The 26,113-nt window shown below is 30.2% G+C and overlaps 1 protein-coding gene and 1 long non-coding RNA gene across 2 annotated transcripts; one reads left to right on the top strand and one right to left on the bottom strand.

Annotated features, from left to right (window-relative positions):
* Positions 1–1,395: 1,395 nt before the first annotated feature.
* Positions 1,396–16,050, bottom strand: LOC145159598 (uncharacterized). Its single transcript, XM_079078603.1, has 13 exons — positions 15,013–16,050; positions 13,197–13,268; positions 12,991–13,089; positions 7,023–7,064; positions 6,852–6,932; positions 6,685–6,735; positions 6,451–6,520; positions 6,282–6,352; positions 5,799–5,870; positions 5,592–5,708; positions 3,898–3,963; positions 3,585–3,651; positions 1,396–1,636 (listed from the first exon to the last, which is right to left on the bottom strand). The coding sequence occupies exons 1-13, from the start codon at positions 15,940–15,942 to the stop codon at positions 1,434–1,436; spliced, it is 1,941 nt and encodes a 646-aa protein (XP_078934729.1). The 5' UTR covers positions 15,943–16,050; the 3' UTR covers positions 1,396–1,433.
* LOC145159599 (uncharacterized) lies at positions 9,594–11,319 on the top strand. The gene is made up of 4 exons (XR_013737805.1): positions 9,594–9,794; positions 10,089–10,123; positions 10,439–10,537; positions 10,943–11,319. It is a non-coding gene; the product is annotated as an uncharacterized LOC145159599 (long non-coding RNA).
* Positions 16,051–26,113: the final 10,063 nt, after the last annotated feature.

The raw sequence follows: 26,113 nt of genomic DNA, 5'->3' as shown, positions 1-26,113 counted from the left end.
AGGAATTGATTGTGGTGAAACTTTTGTTAAACTGGCTACCATTCGTATGGTTCTCCGTCTTGCCATCTCTCATAAATGGCCGGTGCACAAACTTGATGTCAAAAACATGTTCTTGCATGGTCACCTTAATGAAACCGTTTACATACACCAACCACCCAGGTTTCGTGATCAACAACTTCCAGATCACGTGTGTCATCTTCAGAAATCTCTATATGGTTTAAAACAGGAAACGCAAGCATGGTTAAATCGTTTTGCTACCTTTATAAAAAAGATTGGGTTTATACACAGCAAAACTAATTCATCTTTTTTTATATTTTGATTTAGAACTACCACTGCTTACCTGCTACTCTATGTGGATGACATTTTTCTCATTACATCGACCATAGTGTTTCTTAAGCACATTATCAAACTCTTGGCAGAAGAGTTTGCCATGACAGGTCTAGAACACCCTGTCATATTTTTTGGGTATTTCGGCGACATCAAACAAAGAGGGTTTATTCCTATCCAATGAAAATATGCCTTATAGGTCCTTGAAAGAGCAAATATATGCTAAACTCCAACCCATGTCAAACTCCAACCGATACACAATCTAAACTCGATGCCTATGGTTCACCTGTTGCAAATTCTACTTTGTATCGTAGACTTTTTGGAGGCCTTCAATACCTAACCTTCATCGGACCATATATATCTTTCACTGTTTAACAGATCTGCTTATACATGCATGACCCATACAAACCTCATTTTCATGCACTAAAACACATCTTACGTTACATATGCGGAACTCTGGATGTGGGTCTCCAGCTTCATCACTCTTCTAGGCCTTGTTGCTTACTTAGATTGGGGCGGTTGTCCATCTACACGCCGATCTACTAGTGGTTAGTGGTCTTCCTCAGTGATAATCTAGTCTTGTGGTCTTCTAAACTTGAACCAACCGTTTCGAGATCTAGTGCCTAAACTGAATACCGCGGTGTTGCTAATGCGGTTGCTGAAACGTGATGGCTACGAAATCTCCTTCGTTAGCTCCATACCCCCTTCCCAAAATCCGTTATTATGTATTGCGATAATGTGAGTGTCATTTATCTCTCCACCAATCCGTTCAACAACAAATGAAAAAACACATTAAAATTGATATTCATTTCGTTCGCGATAAAGTTTTCACGGTCAAGTTCGTGTCATGTATATCCCTTCTACTCTTCGGTATGTAGATATTTTTACCAAAGGGCATCGTACTCCTCAATTCAAGGACTTTAGAAACAGCTTGAGCATCTGAAGTGTTACTACTGCTTGAACTGCGGGGGTTATTAATGTATATTGTGTATCTAAATATGTATTGTATTAGTCCATTAGATTGGCTTAAAAGCTCATATGTATATGTATATATTAATTGTTGCTTAATGAAGAAGCAAGGGAAAATGATTATGAAACATGGATATTTACAATGGTTTGAAAAAACAATCAAATGTCTTTACTACTGCTACAGTCAACAACACAAACACCTTTAAGGTGACAGGTTCTGCAGCAAATTCCTCCTCCCTTCTAATACGATCAGCCTCCTTTTGTCTTTCACGCTTCTCTTTTTCCACAGCATTATGTTGCGACTTGAACAACTGAATAAACACCCCTATGAAACCTAATACTACAAAAAAATAAAAAAAACACAACAAAAAATCACATATCTATAGAGATAGTACTAGCCAACAAAATTAATTCTACAGATTTATCTGAAAACCTGGAACATTAGAGTGGAAAAAACTAAATCAAATAGTATAACTTTTTTGACATCAAGTATATGGCAAGTTACTTTTAAAAATTTCTTTTTCTTTGAGGAGTTTTGGTTACAATCACAAAAAAGAAAAGATAGGTACTTTGAGGAGGAAACATGGAAGAGGTAGATACAAATATAAAGATACACAACATATAGATTTATCTAGAAGGTAGAGCATCTACTCTCTCTCTCTCTCACTCTCAATATATATATATATATATATATATATATATATATATATATATATATATATATATATATATATATATATATATATCAAGGTTGTAAAAGTCGTTAGGCGGGAGTCAGACAGTCCATTAGGGTTAAGCGTCTAATCGGTCTATGAGGGGATTAATCGTCATCCAGGCGGAGACCTTTAATTATATTAAAATTTATTTTAAAAAAAAATTAAATATTACTTACTTCCAAACAAAATTAATAAATATAACAAAATTTTATGATTATTTACTTATTTTGATATAGTATATACAATTTATTCAAATATTATTATATTTTAAGAAATAAATATTTCGTAATTTAAAATTTGAAAATTTAGGAGTATCATTTGATATTTAAAACATTTGACATTTAAATTTTGAAAATTTAAAAATTTATAGGGTAATTTCAAATTTTCAAATTTTCAAAAAATGAAAAGTTTGGCCGTCTATGACCGCCTAGCTCCACCTAGGCCCGTCTAGTCCGATGTTAACCGTCGGTGACTAATTTGACCACCTAGTAAAATCATAGCTAGTTGATGTCCGCCTTCGCTTAGGCTTACCGTAGGCGGCCGCCTAGCCCTACATTTATAAACATAGGTGCCCGCCTAGCTAGAAAAACATATTCACAATTTCGTTTTTCAAAAAAAAAATTCTAATCATTATTACACTAATTATGAGTTTAATTTGATAATTTCTGTTTAAAAATCTAATATATATATATATATATATATATATATATATATATATATATATATATATATATATATATATATATAATCCATGGAACACTTAAAGATTGGTGATAACCTAAAAAAAACAGTATTCCCAATGGAACACTTAAAGATTGGTGATAACCTAAAAAAAACAGTATTCCCAATTTCGCTGTTAAAAAAAATCTAATCATTTATATACTCATTAACCGTTTAATTTGGTAATTTGTGTTAAAAAAAAAAGATCATTTTCAAAACTGTCCACGTGCAAATTCATGATGTTGACATATATACATCAAGCACATATGCACATTTTTCAAATTAATGTTTTTTTGAATTATTTTAAAAACTGTTTAAAAACCGGCATATTATATAGTTACACACATCCTTATTTTAATAAATAAATATGTTTATTCTGTTATTGACAAATGTTATAATATTAGAGCTTCTAATTAATATTATGTGTAACCTATTATGCCACTTGTCAACCTATTAATTATCCATTCCAAATTTCAAAATTTAAATTTCTCTCTCTAATTACATTAAATTAATAATTGATTCTCCATTTTAAATGTCAAATTTTAAAAATTTTCACTTTAATTATATTAAATTAATAACATTAGAATAAAAAATAAAATAAAATTAATAGAGATTATAATGTGATATAACTTCACATATTTATTTAAATCAACGACTATAATTTTATATAACTAAAAAAATATCTTTTAAGTAAAATTTCTTTAAAATAATTGATTTATAATTTGATTTTTTAATATGAAATTTTAATTAATTTTATAACCGTGTTTCCCACGGGTTATAAACTAGTATACTATATACAATAATAAAAACTCTTCATCAGGTGAGAATTAAGAAATCACAACTACAACTAACCTTCTGTGAAGGACTGATCTTTGGGAGCCCCCCGAAAATATTGCACAAGTAAGTCTGTATCTTTGTCCTGCAAAACATATTTGTATGCTTTATGATCCAGTAAACTCTCACTACAAGAGATACCGGTATTACTGACGACACGTGTAATAGCGGCGACTCAATAGATGTCACCGCTATTACTAGTAACGGCGACATATTGAGCCTTTACCAGCGCCATTTGTCGCTGGTCAATGCCTCTATTTTTTGTAGATATTATTAGCCACGGGTGTTGAACCAATATATATAATATTTAAAGGAGTTAATAAAGACTTACCACACCATCAAAGAAGTAGGTAAGAGATGGGTGTTGTTCGGCATCATAAAGAAAGGTCTTCAAGACCTGGAGATGACAAAGAGATACATTAGGACATGGATATGTATTATTTTTGAAAATATAACATCTTCGTCAAACCAAAAAAAAATTACAACCAGTGTAAACCCTATGCATCTCAACTTGTCTAACCTGAGGAAAACATTGGACTAATGCAATGCCCTGCAAACTACTACTTGAACCGGTAAAACTATTTGGACCGGTAAAACTATCTACAAATGGTGGCTGGTGGCGGGCCAGCCATGAGTTATAGTATGTGGGAATAAAAATTGGGAGCGCTTTTATCTCAAATATTTTTAAAACTAAGGGGGTGTTTGGGATTGCTTTTTAACCTAAAAAATCTTTTTCAATAAAATAACTTTTTGTCTTATAGCTTTTTGCAAAAGAAGGTTTTAAAATGAGTTTGGATTATATTTTGAGGGAGCAAAGGCTAAAAAGCCAAAAGTCACAAAAAGTCATAATTTTTGGCTTTTAAAATCACTTCTTTTTCTTCTTGCCAAAAAATCATTCTAAAAGGACTTTTAGAATTAGCAAACACCTTTTCAAACTTTTAACTTTTTGAAAAAGCTAAAAGTTCAAAAAATCCTTTTGAAAAGTAATCCCAAACACCCTCTAAACTGTTACGTGGTTCGTAGAATGTGTACGAATGAATTGGAATCCGTCAAAGAATTAAAATATGTTTGGAATTGTAATTTAGTTCCATATTATATATCGGTTGAAAGGAAATAGAATTAGAATCCAATTCTATATTTTGTTTAGTGTTTAGTTGACAGAAAATGAAATTAAAATAATGTTAAATTATAGAATTTCTCTTGTTTTTTTTTGTTTATTTATTTTTTTGTATTATAACTTATATGTAAAAATATATATTGCATAAGTGATAAAAATACTATATGATTATAGTGGATGTAGTGGTGGGTGGTGATGAGGATGGTGGTGGTGGTCATTGAGGCGGTAGTGGAGGTGAATGGTAGTGGTGGTGGTGGTGGTTGTGGTCGTGGTGACGATGGCAGTGGTGGTGATTACGATGGTGATGATGGTTGTCAGTGACCAGAAAAAAGCGGTATTATGTCAATTTTGAACTTTTCCTTGTAAAAAACTTAATTTATTACTATTTTTTATGGAAAGGACTTTTTCGCATTTGATGGAGAAATTTCACCTCATTTAGGAATCTAATTTCTTAGCAAATCTTGAAGAATCGGAACGAACGTTAATGTTATACTATTAAATTGAAAGCTCAATTCAATTGAATAGAATCTTGCATCCCCCACCACCATCAAGTTAGCCGATTGTTGATCACTCATCATTTGAGATTTTAACACTCTAAAATGGAGTGGGTCTCAACTTCGAACACGACAAAGCTTCAACCGTGGGTACCGACCTGTTAGAAATATAAAGCCACCTTCCATGTCAACCCCTCCCCACATTCTATATATTCGGAATTGTTGCTTAGTACACTCTTCATCTAAAAAATTGGGGGCTGTTAGATTGGCAAGCATAGTTTTCAGTTAAGTGTTCTTTTGGCTTGTGTTGTATGTAAATTATATTGTGATGTATCTTATCCGGTCTTTGGAGGCTGGTATTTGTGTATACTTTAGTATATTTTTCATCTAAAAAAATCGTAAATATGTACATACCTCCTGGAATTCAGGAGATACACCACCATCACTGGCGGAAGAATTGAGTTCTTGTTGAGCCATCTTAACTTCTTTGACTATGGTAGACTTGGATTCACGCAGATCTTGAATTTTTATCTTGTATAAATAAACAAAATAAGTCAACATTAGGCATCCCCATAGTTACTAGCAACTGAAATTATATCATTATTAAGGTATATGATTTACCTTAGAGGCAGCATCTAAGTTAACTAGATCCTTGTCAAAATCAAACCAAGCTGCATTCTTCTCGTCACCCTCCTATATAATATGCCAGCGACGATAGAATTATTTAAGTATCCAAAATAACAACATGACAAATTAAAGTGACATGAAATAAATTAAATTTTTTTGCAAATGCATTTTATGATCTTCGATTGCCTCCTATTGGTTCTCCCTCTCTTGTTTATTTCAACCAAATTGAACATGGTTTACATGAGTATAGCATATTAGAGTCTCTTGGTCCCAACTCAAGCATACAATGAAAGTCGATGTCATCATTTTAACATTGTTGTAATTAATTATGTAGGTGTGACCTTAAACTAACAAAAAAAAAAGACACATGATGGGACCCACACACACATATGTTTCTTCAGTAGGGTTCATTTAGCACCAACTTTAATTAATTCATAGATAGTGTGACTAATTACTAAATGTCAAAGAGACTTGTACCTTGTATAAAAGAAACATATCTGTCTCCTTCGGTTTCCGAATATTGTTAAACCAAAGTCCACCAAGGTGTCCTGCAATGTAGACGATATATTTCATGAATCGTATGAAACATAGAAACGAAATATAATACATATATTATATTTTTGCAACGATTTCAATCCTATAGTACCTCTTTGATTCCGTTGTAATATCTGATCATATTCCTTCATTATGCTAGCCAGCTTTATTGATTCCCGTATCTAAATTATGTAAGTGAAAATTAAAAATTTGTAATATATACAATTTTTTTAACAACAAATAATTTCATTAAAGCAACTCTAGCAACAAGCCAGAGAAAAACAAGCCGACTGGTGCATTTCTCATTAAAGTATAAATATATTGTTGAATCCTAGATACAAGTTACCTCTTTAGTAGCCTCTTTAATTATTTTCAGGTTTCCTGTAATTTCATTAATCTGCAATAATTGGAAGTGAAGGCAATAAATTAGCTAGACAAGTAATCTTTGTCATATTTTTTCCCATAAATCTTTAAAACTTTTTTCATATTATAAATTTTTTTAAGAATCTTTACCTGATTAGTAAAAGAAATTCTTAGTTTGAGCAGTCGTAGTTTCGCCTCTATCCTTGGGATCTTCATACACTCCAGGATGAACTAAAAGACAAAGTATCATATAATCCCTTATGATGAGTTAAATTATTTGATAAAGAATCAATACTAATTCCAAACTATGACTAACAATACCTGACCACGCTCTCCAACCATTTTCTTGTCTCCCGTGTAGCCCTAAAATATAAAATTTTGATTAAGGAGTTTTTTGATATGCCTTTTATTAGGTGTAGAAAGAAATTGGGTCTGAATGATAAGTCTAATTCAGTCAGATTCAAACTATTCGATACCACATTTAGAAACCTATGACTTGGTGTCTTAGTCATGGAACTTCTAATGTGACTCTTACTCGGTCAAATTCAAGACATGTCTTAACTTAATTAGATTTGACAAAATCAACAACTATCAAATATCTCTTAAGTCTTGGCAACATATATAGTAGACATTAGACTCTCAAGGGGTTGTTTGGTAAGCCTCTCAATACAACCATTAAGAGGCAATCTCTTAATGTTTCAACATATATAGAAGTACCATTAAGTATTGGCAATATATATATATATATATATATATATATATATATATATATATATAATAGACATGATTTATTAGAGAAATTAAATATCCTCCTACTTATTTTTCCTACCTATCCTCCTATCAATTTTAGATGATGATAAATGTAATAAAAATTTATTAATTTAATTAAATAAGTGTCACAATCTTAAGTGTGTATGGTAGGTAAAAAAAGAAGGGGGATATTTAATTTCTCTATTTATTATGTTAGTAAAGAGTTGTTTGGGAAGTCTCTCAATGGAATAATTACGAGGCAGTTTAACATTAAAAATGTATCGTTGTGCATTAAATGTGCCTATTAGAGGAAAAAAAAGCCTATGAACGATTCATATTTAGCTTCTTTTTCCCTCACAAATCTCTCTTCACTTTTCTTGTAACCGATGCAATCCGATTGTTTATTATTGTATGTGAGAGTATATATGTGTGAGTGTGTGTGTTTAATAGTGAAAGATAGACAAAAAGAGAATGGGACAAAAGAGACTCCGGACCCATAGGTTTTTTTTGGAACAGGCTAGAATTTTATTGACCAAACTAGGCAAGATGCCAAGCTGGGAAGAAACCACCAAACAGAAGAAAACAGAAAAAACACCAAAATATGCCAGAGTATAAGATGGTGAATGGGTTACAACACCATTTCACCCAATCTCCATTTCCCATTTTGCCCCTATGTTTTACCCATCCGAACACCAATGAGATCACGTTATCAGCTGTTTTACCGGTTTTAAAGGAGTGTTATTAAATACTATGTCGTTCCTCGCCCGCCAAATACACCAAATAGTACCATAAATAACACTTAGGAATATTTTCTTTTTCTTTGGCATGTTCACCCATTTAGAAGCAAAATCAAGTAATTCAACCACTGAAGCGAATTTTTGAGGCTCAATGCCACACCACTCAAATATCAACCTGAATGTTTCCTCTGAGTATGAGCAATTCGCCAAAAGATGGTCCGTCTTTTCTAAATCCGATTGACACAAAGGGCACGTTACCGAATTAACATGTATTCCCCTATGTGAAAGAGCATCTGCTGTAGGAATTCTATCCATAGGTGCCACGTACTTCTTCCTAAGTGTGTGTGTGCGCCTCTCTCTTTCTCTCTCTCTCTCTCTCTCTCTCTATATATATATATATATATATATATATATATATATATATATATAGACAGAGAGAGAGAGGGAGAGAGAAAGAGAAAGAGAGGGAGTGTGTGTGTATATATATATATATATATATATATATATATATATATATATATATATATATCACTCTCTCTAAAAATAGAGTATGTGGCACCGCTAGGTCTAGATTCTCTTATATGTTCTACCAAATCCTTCATCCAAGAAACCTATATGATCAAGTGATGTTTTTTTTTGCGAATTTGGAAGCAATATATCGAGTATTTTAAACTAATTTTGAGGTGTCTAATTTTATGAATTCCAAAGGCAATTGCCAAGGTATCTACTATAACTTTCGAAGACAATTGTCGAGGTTTCTGATTCTATGATGTTCAATTAGTTATTGGGTTTTCTGTCAATCAACATTTTGTGTAAATCATATACCGGAATAGATAACAATTACAATATGTGTGATAAAGAAATGGTGGAACATAAAACACAATGTGTTTTTGTCAAATTACCATGGTTTCTGTTTCATGAATGTAATTAATTTTGTTATGATTTTGGTATTGCCACAACTTGTATTTTGATTTATGTGATTTACTCTATGATTAGGTTTACAGAAAGGTAAAATGATAATTTTCCACATAGAATATATATATATATATATATATATATATATATATATATATATATATATATATATATATATTCAACAACCTTAGTAAACAATATGCTTATGTTAAGCGTTGAATTTATTAAGATATCAGAGAGTAGGAAATCTATTCAACATGTATACATGCGCGCGCACACACACAATTATATATATATATATGGATGAACATGTTTTATGTGGAGGTAGGAACCAATCAGATTTTAAGAAAAAATATATTATTAATTAATGAAACAAAGGTATAATGGTAATCTTTATTATAATTAGTTATGGTAAAAATATAAAATTAATTAAAATCCCTTATTTTAAGGGATCAGTTTCACCCTATAAGAGTACACATTGATTCTGTTTTTCACAATTCTAATCTCTTACGACGATCGATCCTAACCTACCCAAGATCATAGATGACATGAGCATCGTAGGGAAAGACTTGGAATCGGAAATCAGAGTTAAGAATCGACTCTCCAGGGCTTGTTCGATAAACATGATTCTTGTGTTTTCTTGATAATCGTGAAGCGGTGTTAGGACCAGTTGTTTGATTTGCGAAGCCTTGTAAGTTTATGATTCCTTTGGTTGAGATTCATAAATAAGGATTCTATTACCCTAATTCTTTTGTAAGGTGTTACCAATCTCAATCAAGTTCGTTTTTGTTGTTATTTTTTGTATTTAAAATCTTTACTTTGATCACACTAGCAACTGAACTGAACTGGTGGAATCAAATGGCAAGTATTTCTTTTTCCCTCTTTTTCTTTTGCGTTGTTCTATAATTTCAATTCCCAGAAATACAAATTGATAGCTACGGATTTGATTTTAATTTTAATTTGTTAAATTCGAAATTTTTTGCAGGCATTAAAAAAAAGTTTAAGAGGAAAGCATGCCACGTATGTCTCCTCTTGCCTTCTCCATCCTCCGCCTTGTTATGTTTTTTTACTTATCAGTTTGGTTTTTCCATCTACAACTGTAAAATTTCTATACACTAATGTTTCACTTGACCTTTCTCCATTTTCTTCTTGTTCAAAGCTTCAAAGGCATGTTGTAATTGTGTAGGGTTTTGTATATTTTCAAAAGAGTCCACAGATGTTGCGGTTTAAATTTCTTCTTGGGTTTAGCAAATTTTTGCCATAAATTCTAACTTTTTGTTGTTGTTGGATTGTTCATGGGGATCCAAGTTGATTGGGTTCGAATTATTTTTTTAGGTAGAAGAGAAGAACATTAATCCAAGGACGAAGGGAGGATGTGCGGTGTCATTGGAGAAGTAGAATGTTGAATCCCGTACACCATGTTCATAATATGAGGTAACATCTTTTTTTTTTCTAAACTTAAAAGGTGCCAATTTGGTAAATTTAGTGGATTAATTAGATACGAGGTTAATAAAATTTCAATTTGATCAAATTAAGTTCATAATTGTTTTTGTTTGATATTATATGGATTTCCGAAAAGCACCATTGATCGTGTGGATACGGTAGTATTTTATAGGTTTAATTTGTTATTATGTATCTATTTTTCATATATACTTTTGCATTTTGGACTTGTAGCTTATGTGTCTTTTTCAAACTCTTTAAATTCATTTACCAAATACTATTACTTTTTTTCTCCATCTCTCTATGAAATGTGCCAAATTGCCAACTAAAAAAATTACTTACTTTATTTATTTTGTGTTTTATGTTTCATGTTTGTTTTGTGTTTCAATTGAAGTGTAGATACATATTCAGAATGACATCGGTACATTCTATCAACATTACATGCTTCCTTCTAGGTGCTGCATACAAAAGAAAATAAAAATATAAAGAAGGATATTTTGATATTCTTGGTGAATAAGGAAGATAAGTAACAAAAGATACTCCCACTTGCAGCTTCATGGATTCAGAGCAAAAAAAGCATTAGAATTTTATTTTATGAAAGACACTCTCACAAAATGAATTCTCATTCATTCTTAAAAAATCATCGAAGAATATTTTTTAAGATTTTTTTGATGTAATACTTTTTACATGATTTGATGATTATTCTTAGAAGAATGATATTTTTTCTTTTTTGTCATTGCATTCTTATAGAATATGCACATTGCATTATGGTAGAATACGTGTTAGAATATGTACATGTATATTAAAATATATAACTCTATTATATTGTAAGAACATGTATGGATTTGTATTATGTCCGAATTTCTTTGAACATATAAAAACGTTGGTACTCTTTGACGGTTCAAGAATGTTTATATTATTCAATATGTTCATTCTATCATAATAATATATTTTGTCAAAATATGTTATTTTTTAAGATAATTTTTATTATTCTTTAAAATGTTCATTCTTTTTAAATTAAAGAGTATAAATTATCTCTTAAATTCCAAATTTTCCTTTTTTAAATCTAACTTAATTGGTAAAAATACCCCTTTAAAGGATATTAGTATTATTATATTATACATGTTTTTCCATTGTAATATCATACACCCTAAGTCACATCTTTTCATTCTTTTCATATATTGGTCCATAACTGTTCTTACGTCCACATATTACATGTTGTCCATATTATCACCTATATATATATATATATATATATATATATATATATATATATATATATATATATATATATAAACAAATAATTTCTCCAGTTACTTGTTAAACTCCCACAACTTTAAAGTCATGGACTTATTATTTTTGATATGTGAGCTTTCTATTAACTCTTACATAATAAAAAAAATTATTAACACAAACTCCCTTAAATACATGGTTAATGTTTTCAAGAATTTTTGTTAAATTAACAAATATATCTCTATTTTCACCATAATTTATATAAAGTCTCCTATGAAATATATCCATTTTTATTTTGTATATTTAAATAAATATGTTAAATAATAAAAAAAATAAAAAATATTTTTTATTGATTTGTACATCTTAGGTGTAAAATGAAAAACTGTTGAATTTAGTTGGCAAAATAATACATAACTTAAAAGAATATTTAGACATTTGAGGTTGGTAAGCGGTTTGAATGACCAATACCAAAATATATGCATTATAATGGTAAAAAGTTATACAAAGTTGTAAAAAGCTATCATTAAAGATGTTTTTATTTTTTTGATATATTTTGTACATTTTGTTCTTGTGTTTAATACAAATTTCATTGTAAACACTTTTATATTAAGAGCTGATTTGTACGTAACAAATTTTTTTTCATACATAATACTTTACAATATAATATTGTATAACTCTATAAAACATAAATTGTTGTATATGAAAAAAAAACTATTGTGTATGAATCACTTCCCTTTATATTACATAAAACTACGATTATTAATTTAAAGTAATATTCATTTAAAAAATATAACATGTATTAAAAATGTCCAATTAAAGGCGGGATTTTATAGACATTAAATATAGATAATGATAAATGTGCTAACTTTAAGAAGTTTTATGATAAGATATTAAGAAATAAAGTTTAATAGAAGTCTCATTTGCAAAAGTATTCGGTATTTTCGAGGTTAACAAATGTGGATTCCATAATATCAAAATCAAAGAGACATTATACCAAATCTATATTGGTTCCATTTTAAAAAGGTTAATACTTAGCTTTTAACATCATACATGATATGCTGAAAGAGGTACACAGTAAGAGAAAGGGTGAATGTGGGGAGTACAAACTTAAATGAATCCGTCAAGGTTATATGTTAAAAGTTTCGAACTTCTCTGTGTTATTGTGTATGTATATGATGGAGAAAGAGAAACAAGAACGAAGTAGTCAATATTACCTTTAGCATATCCCTTTCTTCGCTTGTAGGTAATACTTTCAAAAGATTATTAAGTTGTTCAACATCAACAATAGAAGAATCTAATGCAAGGGCAGCATTCTGAAAAGCAAACGCAACATAAATGTTATAAACCACGCCATTCCATCAAAGTGAAAATATTTTCTTCATGGCACACCAAGATTTGTGCAATATAAAAATAAACTTACACACATATGAGGTAGATTAATCTTTCTTTGGGAAAGTATGGTTTCAGGGTCATATGCTTTGTTCGGAGAAAGCTGAAAATTAAAGAAAATTCATTATAATGGCTTAAGTAAACTATCCTAAATATATTTTTCACAAGAATGAAATAATAATATGTGTTTTGTAACTAGGACTAATATCATAAAAGTCCTAAGTTTTTTAACGCGTAATTGGAAAAACCATTATATATTTTTTATTATTGCGATGGTCACAACTTTCTTGCAAAAATTATCACCCTAGCTCATTTAACGAGTTTCATGGTTAACTTTGTTATTTTATTATTATTTTTTTTTGTTTTTGCAAAATCAGTCCTAAAATTGGGTTTAAAGTTTAATTTTGGTCCTTATAATTTACAAAAAATTACATCACATGGTTTTTTAACTTTATTTTCATTTTTTATATACTTTAAAGAAGTATATATATAAATATACATATATATATTGGTTCGTATATATACTTCATTTTTTCCTTTTTATATACTTCATTTTTTATATTCTTCAAATTTGTTTTGTATAGTTTGCAAAAATTTACACATGGTTTTTAACATTATATTTCGCTTTTTTATATTTTATCTATTTTCGTTTATATATATATATATATATATATATATATATATATATATATATATATATAAACAAAAATAGATAAAATATAAAAAAGCGAAATATATTGTTAAAAACCATGTGGTGTAAATTTTTGCAAACTATACGAACCAAATTTGAACTTGAAACAAATTTTAGGAGTGATTTTGCAAAAAAGATAACAGGCTTAACCATGAAACTCGTAATAAAAAAAATGTTTTGGGTTTTTTCCAATTACGTGTTAAAAACTTGTGACTTTTATGATATTAGTCCTTGTAACTATTATATGTATATATATATATATATATATATATATATATATATATATATATATATATATATATATATATATATATATATATATATATATATATATATATATATATAATGTTTTGAGCTTTTTCCAATTACGAGTTAAAAACTTATGACTTTTATGATATTAGTCCTTGTAACTATATATATATATATATATATATATATATATATATATATATATATATATATATATATATATATATATATGGGATAGTTAATATAAAAACTATAAATAATGTGAAAACGTAAAAATATTACTTTTATGTTATTATTCTGCAATTAATTTTGTATGTACAGTTTTATATCATTATTCAGCAATGAATAAATGAATACTCACTTGTTAAAACTAAAATTAGAATTTACTACAATAATATACATACATAAATTTATAATAGAATAATAGCAGTCGAATTAGTATATGAATAGTCAAACGTTAATATTCAAATTAGAATTACTTTAATAATACACATATACAATATTCATTGCAGAATAATAACATAAACATAATTTTTTACGTTACACATTATTTACTGTTTTTATTTGAACTTTTATATATATATATATATATATATATATATATATATATATATATATACACAGAGAGAGAGACGGGACTCAAAAATTGGTGAGGATTTTAGGGATAATTTTTTGGATTAAGATTGAAAAAATAAATGGTTAGGATGTTAATTTATTTTTCGTTAAAATCTCTCGAGATGTTATGGTATTTTGATGATTATTTGCCAGATTTTGATAATTTGTAGGGAAGGTTAATTGTTTAAAAATCTTAAATGAACCATATATATACACGGTAACACGTCTTTGTTATTCCAGTATTTTAGAAGTTATAACGAAAATATAGAGTTAAAGGAAAAGATGGACCTACTTGATAGTCGAGTGCCTTTTTAAGTGCTTCCACGATATTATTCATTGATGGACGTTCCTTTCGGTTTTTATTCAAACACTGATAAGCAATTTCTGTAAATACCTTCATTGATTCTGGTCTTATTTCATGTAGGAGATGATGACAGATAATATCATTTAGAGTTTGTTGTTGGTAAGAATTTTTCACCCACTCAATAAAATTTTCACCCTGTTTGTGATTACTAGGAATACATAACCTCCCACACAAAACCTCAAACAACACTACCCCAAACGAGTAAACGTCTGACTCCTTTGTTAGGCTCCCGGACTCTACATACAGCGGATCACAATACCCCAATGTGCCTACAGCACCGGTGTGAATAATCGAGATGTTCTTGTTCGCCGGAGCAAATTTAGAGAGACCAAAATCAGAGATCTTCGCATTCCATTCATTGTCGAGTAAGATGTTAGAACTTTTAACATCGCGATGAATTATTTTTTGTAGGGTACCATCAACGCCACCACTATGAAGGTACGCGAGTCCAGAAGCCGCCCCAATGGATATCGTAAGTCGTTGACGCCAATCTAGTTCTTTTTTGTTGAGATAAATGTCCAGACCACTTCTAGATGCGTACTCGTAAACGAGAATCCCCTCCATATTATCTTCGTAAAACCCTAAGAGTGATACGATGTTAGGATGCTTGTATTCAGAAAGCATGTAGATCTCATTCCATAACTCACGTGTTCCTTGCCCGTGTTTGCGATTTAATCGTTTGAAAGCAAGGGTTTGACTCCGTGAATGATGGATGAGTTCACCCTGATAGACTTCACCAAAACCACCTCCCCCAATACGACGGGCTTCTGAAAAGTTGTCAGTTGCTTTTTGTATATCTGCAAGGCGTATTCTAAGGTGATCATAATGGGTTTGGGAATGGACAGGCGTGGCTTTCATGATCAATGAAAAATGGGAAATAGGACTTGGACTTTCAAAGAGTTAAAGCTCAAGAGCATGAAAGAGATGATATTATTACGTCTATTATTGCTTTGCTCTATATACAACGTAAAGTCTTAGTCATCTCTCTCTCTCTCTCTCTCTCTCAATATATATATATATATATATATATATATATATATGACAGGTTAACAGCTTGCAAAATCAGTATTATAAAAACCAGCATGTGATAAATGACAAGTTAACAGCTTGCAAAATGATTAATATAAAAACTAGTTGGTGGCTGTGGCTTTAACCTCAAAACCATTTTGACTTTGGTTAAAAAACTCAATTTGATGGGACTAAATAATTATATATTATACACTTGCACATTAATATCTACCGATTATTATTTTACGTCCTGTTAAGGCTAGACGGAATCACCGTGGGAGAGCGGGAGGCTTCCCGCACGACGGAACACCGGACCGTCGGTGCGGGAAGCGGTGGTGCAGGAACAGGAGAGGGGACGACTTGCCGCGTTCTCTCTCCGTCGATCATTGGCCGTAATTTTTTTTTTTTTTGAATTAGCCGTTGATTAAAGGTAAAAAAAAAATTTTTTACTAACGGATATATACATTAAAAGTCATTTATTTTAAATTTTTTTTTATTTTTTTAAACACCTATAAATACCCAACTATTTACCTTCAATCAACATTCAAACAAACCCTTTATTCTCTCTATTTTCTTCTCAAAAAATAAAAAAAATGAATCCCGACAATCAAACTCTAACTTCCGATCGAAGGAAAAAAAGTCATGGTTCGTGTTTAAACATCCCTACTCGAAACATTTTTGCTATCGATTCATCATCACAAGGAGTTTATCGCCCCCAACTCGATGCTCCCATTCAATCTCCACTACAATTTCAATACCAAAATGTTAGACAATATTACCCGATCCAGGTTCCAAATGTTACGTCGCAAATGTTTTCAAACTTTGTTGTTTTTCTGGATCAACAATCGCCAAATCAACCTCAAAACCAAACCCAACCTCAAACCCAAACCCAAACCCAACAACAATTCCAACTTGCCGATGAGTTGGATGACTCGGAAGAAGAAGAGATGGTTCCCGAAACTCAACCCACACCACCCTCACAACGACGCAAAGGAAAACAACAAGCGCGCAACGGTGTCGCACAACCGGGAAGACAAAAGCCCACAACATGGCTTCCACACGAAGAGTTAGTTTTGGTTAAGTTTGGGCTGACATTTTTGAAGATTCGATTCATGGAAACGCACAACCGGGAGACCATTTTTGGTCTCGCATTTTAGAACGGTTTCAAGAGGAGCTAGAAAAAGGTGACGACTACCGTACGAAACATCAATTGAATTCGAAGTTTCGAGAAATAGCAATGGGGTTTTAAAAATAAACGGGTTGTACAACAACCTAAATACCCAACGAAAAAGCGGCCAAGGCGACGAACAAACACTTCAAGAAGCTTTGCAATTTTACCTTGAGGAAGTCGAAAAACCATTCAAGTGGCACAATTGTTGGAAAATATTAGTCTGAAGTCCTAGGTGGAAAAAATACGAGCAATATTTTATTTTTGGAGTCCAACAATCAAAGCGAACGAAAACGGGCTCTAGTGGTTACACAACCTCCTCTGATGCTCGGGTCGGTCTAGATTTGAATCAGGACGACAAACTCGAGCTAGAAGAAATTGTCCGTCCAATGGGTAGGGATAAAGCAAAGAGGAAGGGAAAAGGGACTTCTTCGGGTGCATCGGATTTCAGCATGGACGTTGACGAAATGCGGAAAGTAACAGCGACGTTTGATCGATATAATCTTAATTTCTCCGAACGTTTGGCGTTTGACAAAGAAAAAGAAGAAGCAAGGAAGAAGGAGCGGGTGGAGAAACAAGAAATGGAGGATATGAAGTTTTTGATGGAAAACATCGATTATATCTCGGGACCGGCTCTCGAGCTCGTGATGAAAAAGAGAGAAAAAATTCTAAAAAAATATTTTTCGTAGGTCGTTGTTGGTTTGTTTGATTTTTTTTTTGTGTTTTTTTTAATTTTCTAGTTTTTTTAATTTTAGGTTTATTGTAATTTTTATTTTAATTAATGAAATGCATTTTCTTTTTAATTAAATTTTTTGGTTATTTTTAATTTAAAAATTATAAATCATAAAAATCAATTAATTTTATTTAAAAAAATAGTGAGGAAAGCCCTTCCCACCCATTCCTTGGGTTTTAGGTAAGAGAAAGAAAAGTGAGGAAAATGGTGATGTGGCCCACAAAAAGTGAGGGAAACACCCCTCTCATACCCTACACTCTAAGCAACCATTTTATCACACAATTTTTACATCTCTAATCCTCCTAGTTAAAGCTTATTTTCAATTTATATCCTTTTTTATTTTGAAAAATTATTTTCAATCCTTATTACTTCTCTCTCTCTCTCTCTCTCTCTATATATATATATATATATATATATATATATATATATATATATATATATATATATATATATATATATATATATATATATATATATATATATGAAAAATGATGCAACAGCCCTACTCTGTATTTTGATTTTACATTTTCAGTCCCTAAAGTTTTTTTCGGGCCCTTTAAGGTAACAAAGTTGATGTCGACCCGCTTTTTCGGGGATTGAAATTTTTTTTGAGTGACGAAACGGCCCTATTATGTATTGTGACTTTACATTTTCAGTCCCTAAAGTTTTTTTTCGTGCCTTTTAAGGGAACAAACTGTTTTTTGTAGGGTCGACCCGCTTTTTCGTAGCTCCTTTTATAGGTGTTTTCTATAAGTAACCCCCTCAATTTTCCAATTCCACCCCTCTATTTGATTTTTTGTCTTTTGTTGTTTTTTTTCTATTTTGTTTTTTTTGTTGTTTTTAACTCATTTTTAATTTATATTATTATTATTATTATTATTATTATTATTATTGTTATATTTTAATATTAATATTAATATTATTATTATTATTATAAATTTCGAACACAATTTTATAATTCAGACGACGTTCACTAGTACAAAAATGGGTTATGGCCACACAAAAAAATTGTGACCATATGCCTATAGTCATACTTTTTTTTTCATCGAAAGTGTCACCGAAGGTCGTGCCATTTTAGGCACCATACGGCCACATTTAAATTTAGTGGCTATATCATATGAAAAACTGTGACCATAGCATAAAAGTGTGGCTATAAGGTGAAGTGTTTTGTTGTTGTAATATATCATTTTATCCAATATTGTGATTGTAAACCATTTCTAGACACACATTCTAGTTATTTTGGTGACCATCTTTCATGGAATGGTCACATGAAGTTATTTTCACTAGGGCGTATTGATAATAATTCGTCACACAAAAAAAATGTTCATTATGACTATTGACTATCATTTAGAGACACAAAATTAAGCGAAGCATGACCATATTCAACAAATGGCCACATTAATTTATTTCACTATGGCGTTTTGCTGATAATTTGTCACACAAAATTTATTTTTTATGACTATTAACAATCTTTTAGACACACATAATTAGATAAATCATGACCATGTTCCCAAAATGGTCACATAAATTTATAATTTCAATGACCAAAAGTATTTTAAAGACACATACTATTTTTTTAACTATGTTTATCCTATAGCTTACAGCCATATATGTATAATTTATCATGACCGTTACTATGATTTACACATATAAAAAGTTGTAAGTGTGGCTATTTTATATCTTTTCGACATAGAAAATCAATTAAACATGACTGTAATTGATCTATAGACATAAAAATATATATAACAGTGGCTAATATTCATCTTATGAACATAACAATTTGTTTTAAGTATGACCGATTTTATCATTTAGACATTAAAAAATTGCAGACTGTGACTATTGTTTTTATTATAGTCACATATACATACTTAAACCATAGTTGTAAATGTCGTATAGTTACATAATGTTTTTATAGCAATGACTATTGTAGAACATACAATCACACGAATGTAGAAATAAGTGACATATGTAAAGATTTTGACACAAATTTATCTACATTGACAATACTATTTAGTTTTTAGTCACGTATATTAAATTAAAGCATGACTATAAAATCATTGTAGATACACAGCTAATGTTTATTGTCCTTATTGTTTAGTATTTAGCCACACAATTTTTTCATAACCATAACATTTGTTATCCTTTAGACACACCTATAGTTTTCAATATGGCTATTGATCATAATTTAGATACCGCGAATCAATGCAATCATAACCATTAGACCAACTCCAACCTTAACACTAAATTCTACACTATTTTTGTGTAAATTTTACACCAAAACCTTTTTCAATTCCAACCACACACTAAAAACTTACACAAAAAAACATATTTTAATATTATAATAACTTTATCCTTATATTATTTCTTATAACTATATTTAATATCTAAATTAATATAGAAAATTTAATTAAATAATTTTACAAATTATGAATAATTTTAAAACTAAAATACCACGTTACTGAAATATGTGTTTAAGTTTATTACAACAAGCTTTTATTATTTTTGATTCTTTTTATTTCCATAACAATTATATATATATATATATATATATATATATATATATATATATATATATATATATATATATATATATATATAGAATCGGTTTAGTGTAATGAAGCTTCAGTGCATATGGTTGTGGTTTAATAAAAGAATTTATTGAATAAAATAATAAGATATATTAGCAAAAGTGATTTGGTGTAGGACTAAACCACCGCCATATATGGCGGCCAAATTTGTTCTCCACAAAAATAGCGTTTCAAATGGCGTATGGTTGGAACGATTTAGGCCGCTATCCGACAATAATGATGGTCGATTGGAGTTGCTCTTAGTGTTGTATCGACACACAATTTCATTCAACGTGACTACATTTACCCTATTGTGATATTACTTATAGTTATATGATTATTAAATAAAGTGATATGTGTATCTTTTCCGAGACACAAAAATTTTCAATGTTGTATTTCTTTTACTTTTAGTCACATATGTTTAATTAAAAGTGACCATAAAACACTTGTAGACACATATTGAGTTTCTATCATGACTATTGTTAACCCTTTAGTGACACGACGCATTTTTTTGTAAAGTAACTACTATATACATTTTAGTGACAAAACATAATAAAACATGACGATAAAATTATTATAGACCCATGGAATAAAAAAACAATGTTAAATAAATGTAACCATAAATGGACAATGTGAAACGACAAAAAAAGATCAATATTAATAATAATTCAAATGAAAATTCTCATATATAAAGGTAAAAATCCTTGTAATCAAAACACGTTTACTTAAATATGCTAAAGAAATGAAAAAAAAGGCATAAACCAAAAACTAGATTTTTCAGTCTTGTTGAAAGTACTCCTCGTATGCTTGCCAATGTTATCTCTCGTTATAAAACCTTTTTTTTTGCTTCTTGGAGCTTTTACGTTCATCATCTTGAGTTAATCTCATACGTGGTACCTGTAGCAACATTGAACCAAATTTGAATAACTAATAATTTAAAAGACTAATTTCCAAAGGAAAAAAGTTTAATGCATAAAATAGTTAGTAGAAGAAACAAACCTTTTCATCACATTTGACAAGGTATTTTGGCCATGCAACAAAAGTTTTATGTGCCTCCTCAACTGTTTTGATATCACCATTTTGATATGGTAAAAATGCAGCTCCCTTTATCACTTCATCAATTGATACTTTATAGCAGTCGTCTTGAAGTGGAACTCCATGAATGGCTTGTCTTTCTGAAGACATGTAAACTGTACCACAAGCAACGTTGCTTCTGTTATTTGGATATTGTAGAATGCACTTCATCGTCTTCATTGTCTACAATGATTGCACATATTTAGATAAAAAAGAATAAACATATATTTATATTTTCATTTTAAAATACATACCTGTGGGAGTTTTGGTGAATGCGTATCTTTTGTTTTTGGATGTGAATTTGTAGTCGCACTCTTAGATTCAACAGTTATTTTGGTGGTTTTGGCCATTACCTAGAAGACAATAATTCAATAATATATGGAAATCAGAAAATACTACAAAAAATATTAAAATCAATGAAATTTTCAAATAATTACTTACAAAATACTATAAAAATATTAAAATCAATGAATTTGTCAAATAATTACTTACTCGTGTAACTGGTTCATTTGTCGATGCTAAATCTGTCATAGGTGCTTTCTCTATGATAGTATTAGTAACAAGAGTGACATGAGATTCAACATTCTTGTCCACTGAAAAGACCTACAAAATTGAAGGAAAAGGGTCAATTTATGCAATAAATACATTTTGCAGAAACAATAACAATTCACTTACTTTGTGTTGGAGATTGATTTGGATGAGATGGTAGATTTGGTATCATTGTTCCTTGTGATTCAAGATGAGGTAAAACTAGCTTTAGTGTTTTATCTTGTTCTCTCACCTTTGTTGACAACGCTTTAAGTTCTGCATCTTTTTTCTGAAGCTCAAGTCTCTCATTCTGTAGTTCAAACTTTAGGTCCGCAATGTGTTCTTTTGAAGATCCATTGGTTCTAGGAATATAGAAATATCTACTGGCAGTCACTCCTGTGCCAACCCCTTTTAAGAATCCACCATTATCCTTGCCAAAGACTAGTGACATGGCATCCATCCCAGGATCAAGCTTCACATCTCCATCTTTAATTTGTTTTTCATGTTCCACCTGTACACAAAACGATATCAAAATAACATCAACATTTATTAAACAAGTCACATTTATTACAGTAATCAAACAACAAAGGAGAAATTTTCAATAACTTACTAGTTTTTCTGCCATAAGTTTTACATTAGCATCTTCTATTTCGCCTGCTTTGTTTTCACGTCCTTTACACCACATTAATGACCGGGGTGGCATTTCATCTTTGGCAAGTACTTTATTATTTACCTAGTAATCATAGTTGTCAACTCATAAAAGTCACGATATATATATATATATATATATATATATATATATATATATATATATATATATATATATATATATATATTACAAAATCCAATAACAATATGTTAATGTTCCTATTCTAAGTTATGTAGTTATTCAGAAAGATAGAGGCGCTTCCTTTTTATTTTTTTTCCCTGTAGCTTACTTTCCTATGTCAGATTATTAACATTTTCATGTCCTCTTTCAGCCAAACAAAAACTATTACCCGATGAATAACTCGATTACCCACATGACATATGGATCTGACCAGATGAATAACCCGGTTACCCATAAGACACATGGCTCGTCCGACACACAATGAATGAAATAAGAAGCAACATTTTAATAAAAAGGTCCTTTAGTCCATTAACTGTTTGGTAAATGTTTCATTTCCAAAGAAAAAAAGTTTGGTAAATTTTTGGTCTTTCTTGACCATCTGATGTAAATCTGAAGTGGTGGTACGAGTCGGAAATCATACCAGAAGTAGGTTTTGTACACAGTCTGGTTTATTATTGATAACTTCTTGAAAGATTAAGAAATTTTCTATGAAATTTCAAAGTTGAATAGTGGATTGTTTGACCCTAAACATCATATGAAATACTCTAAAATTGGTGTTAATTTTTTTCTATGTGATAACATGCTAATTTTGTTAATATGATAACTACATCGAATTTAATTACATAAAAATAATTTATTTTTGTTATTATTGTCTAATATTCTTATTATATTATCTTTAAAGGTAGTGTAATAAAAAAAAGTTGTGTATCAAATCTGTAAAAAGCTAATAAATATAAAGGTATTATTTAAAATTCATATAATTTAGTAAAAGAAGAATATACTTGAAATGTTATTTTTGGTATTAGACTTTGTGACAGCAACAAAGCAACATGACAGAAAACAGGGGAGAGGAAAGGACGAACAGAAGACAAAAGAACTTCTAGAAATTTGACTTGTTCACCGGGTCTTTTAAGTGAAACTAAAACCGGATGCACAAATAGAACAATTGCAAGTCTTTGTTCTTCAAAACTTCATACAGAAACGTGATCAGGTGATGTAAAAGAACATGGGACAAAACAAAACTTTTCAAACTTATTAAACATGAACTTCAATTAAAAAACAACTAAGATATTACTCCTATTTATACTAAACAACTAAGATATTATTCCTATTTAGTACAATACATCTACTCAAAAAAAAACTTAAACAAATACCAAAACTTAAAATAAGGAAACTTTTCCCAAAATACCCCTGGCATTAAAATTGTCCCGGTTTTTAATTACTCCAACAGCGGTGACATATAACATCCACTTTTTAGTAAAGAATGTACTTCAAAACTTGAAAGTACAATGCTCTAATTGGTAGTCCCACTTTCATAGTTTTGACCAATCAAAGGGTTAATTTTGTGCAAATAGAAAACCAAACAAATGGCGTATGCTAGTTCAATGCTCTAATATTAACATATAGGTGTAGTATGTAACTTTATAAAAACAAACACATATAGACATACATAATTGAATAAAATATAGAACTTACCATCTTCTCTCTTAGAGCCGTATATCCTCCCCGTCCCATCCGGTGATTATAATTCGACTTAGAACGCGCTTTTATCGTCTTTGTCGACATATCCTTCCAAAAAATAAATTAACGGATCTTATAAATATTTTTTACCTTCAGAAACTATAAAATAAAAGTGATAATGAAAAAAAAAAGAATTTAACCTTGAATTGTTCTGACTGTGTGTGTTCAACGAACTTGTTCCAATGATCTTGGCTAAGGATTATTGTACGATATCGTTTAGGAATTCTTTTAAGCTTGGTGGTATTCCCTAGGTTGGGATTTATGTACTTTGCGTACAATTTTCTTCTAAAATTTCGTAGAAGGATACCAAGCCGATTCATTATATATTTTCTTCGACTATCTTCAATTTCATAAAAACGCTAAAATACGAATAACTAGTATGTTAGGCATTGAATGAAATTGCATTGGAGAATAACAATAACATATGAGCTACATATAAAAAAACATTATTTACCGTTATCTCTTCCCATAGTTTTTCCTTGACTTCTTTTGTTACCTTCTTCCAGTTGAAAACACTAACTCCTACCCTCTCCCGTACTAAGTCTCCCAGATAACTAGGTAGCTGTGATCTATACTTCCCTGCGAACCTTTCAAATTCATCAAACTTTACACATTTTTTTCTTCCACCAGAATTTGTATGTTCGGTCCGTAACTTTGGCAATCGAGTCAATCCCCTCTTCCTTGTTTTCTTTGTAGTCTCTGTGTTGCTATCGGAATCACTGGAAGTGTAATCAGATCTGTCTTCATGTTCTGAATCATCCAGAGCATATCCATTATCTTGGTCCTCCTCCTCCTCCATTTCCAATGTAGACACATCTTCAATCAGTACGTTTTCTCCTTCCATAATGCTTAATTAAACATGAAAAATAAGATACAAGTTAGATTAGTATTTCATTAAAGAATATGATACCAAACAATAATATTTAACATAAATTCTTGATTTAAGCTTTTCATCGAACAGTTGGTGTGCAATAAGCACACCTGGTGTTCAAAAAAATAAATTTCGTTATGACATAACTTGAAACAATATGCTATCAGTAATATTTTTATTCAACTGAAAGAGAAACTTAATGTTAACATTCATGGAGACTTACAACAGAATAAAGAATGATTTTGGTAGAAGAACACTTGTAGTACAGCTGATTTGTTTTCAAACTAGAGAATACGATAAAAATGATTGAAGGATGATACCTAATATCTCGACATTACCTTTCTCGAATTGATTTGATATGGTTTTGGCGGTGAGAAAGATGAAGACTTCCCGCCTGATTTTAGAGAGTAAACACATTCTTGAAATTTTCTGAACCCTAAAACGATTTTGGAGCCGAAAAAGAGTATTTGATATTAGTTTCTAATTGTTCTTAGATTTCATCTTATCCTCCCTTAAACGATTTGAAACTATATCAACATTGACATTTACCAAATTTAATGAAAATTACATTTTGGTCCTTGTAGATAATTAGTTTATATTTTTGATTTTTTTGTCACACAAAATTTGCATTCATGTTTTATAGGAACATTTTCTTGACGCGTTAATAGAAAAATATTAACTACCTTTTTTTCTTTTTGTTAAAAGTTTTTGCTAAAGAATATTATATTCA

This window comes from Lactuca virosa, chromosome 2, assembly GCF_052849685.1.
Source record: "Lactuca virosa cultivar CGN04683 chromosome 2, Lactuca_virosa_CGN04683_v6, whole genome shotgun sequence".
NCBI lineage: Eukaryota > Viridiplantae > Streptophyta > Magnoliopsida > Asterales > Asteraceae > Lactuca > Lactuca virosa.
This window is presented reverse-complemented; position numbering and strand designations above follow the sequence as displayed.

What these genes read in the sequence shown, in the direction of transcription:
- LOC145159598 (XM_079078603.1), bottom strand. Translation starts at nt 15,942, where the DNA reads ATGAAAGCCACGCCTGTCCATTCCCAAACCCATTATGATCACCTTAGA. An exon ending in GAATTTCTTTTACTAATCAG is followed by an intron (nt 6,736 to 6,851) that starts GTAAAGATTCTT and finishes CAATTATTGCAG; the next exon opens with ATTAATGAAATTACAGGAAA. An exon ending in ATATGTTTCTTTTATACAAG is followed by an intron (nt 5,871 to 6,281) that starts GTACAAGTCTCT and finishes CATATTATATAG; the next exon opens with GAGGGTGACGAGAAGAATGC.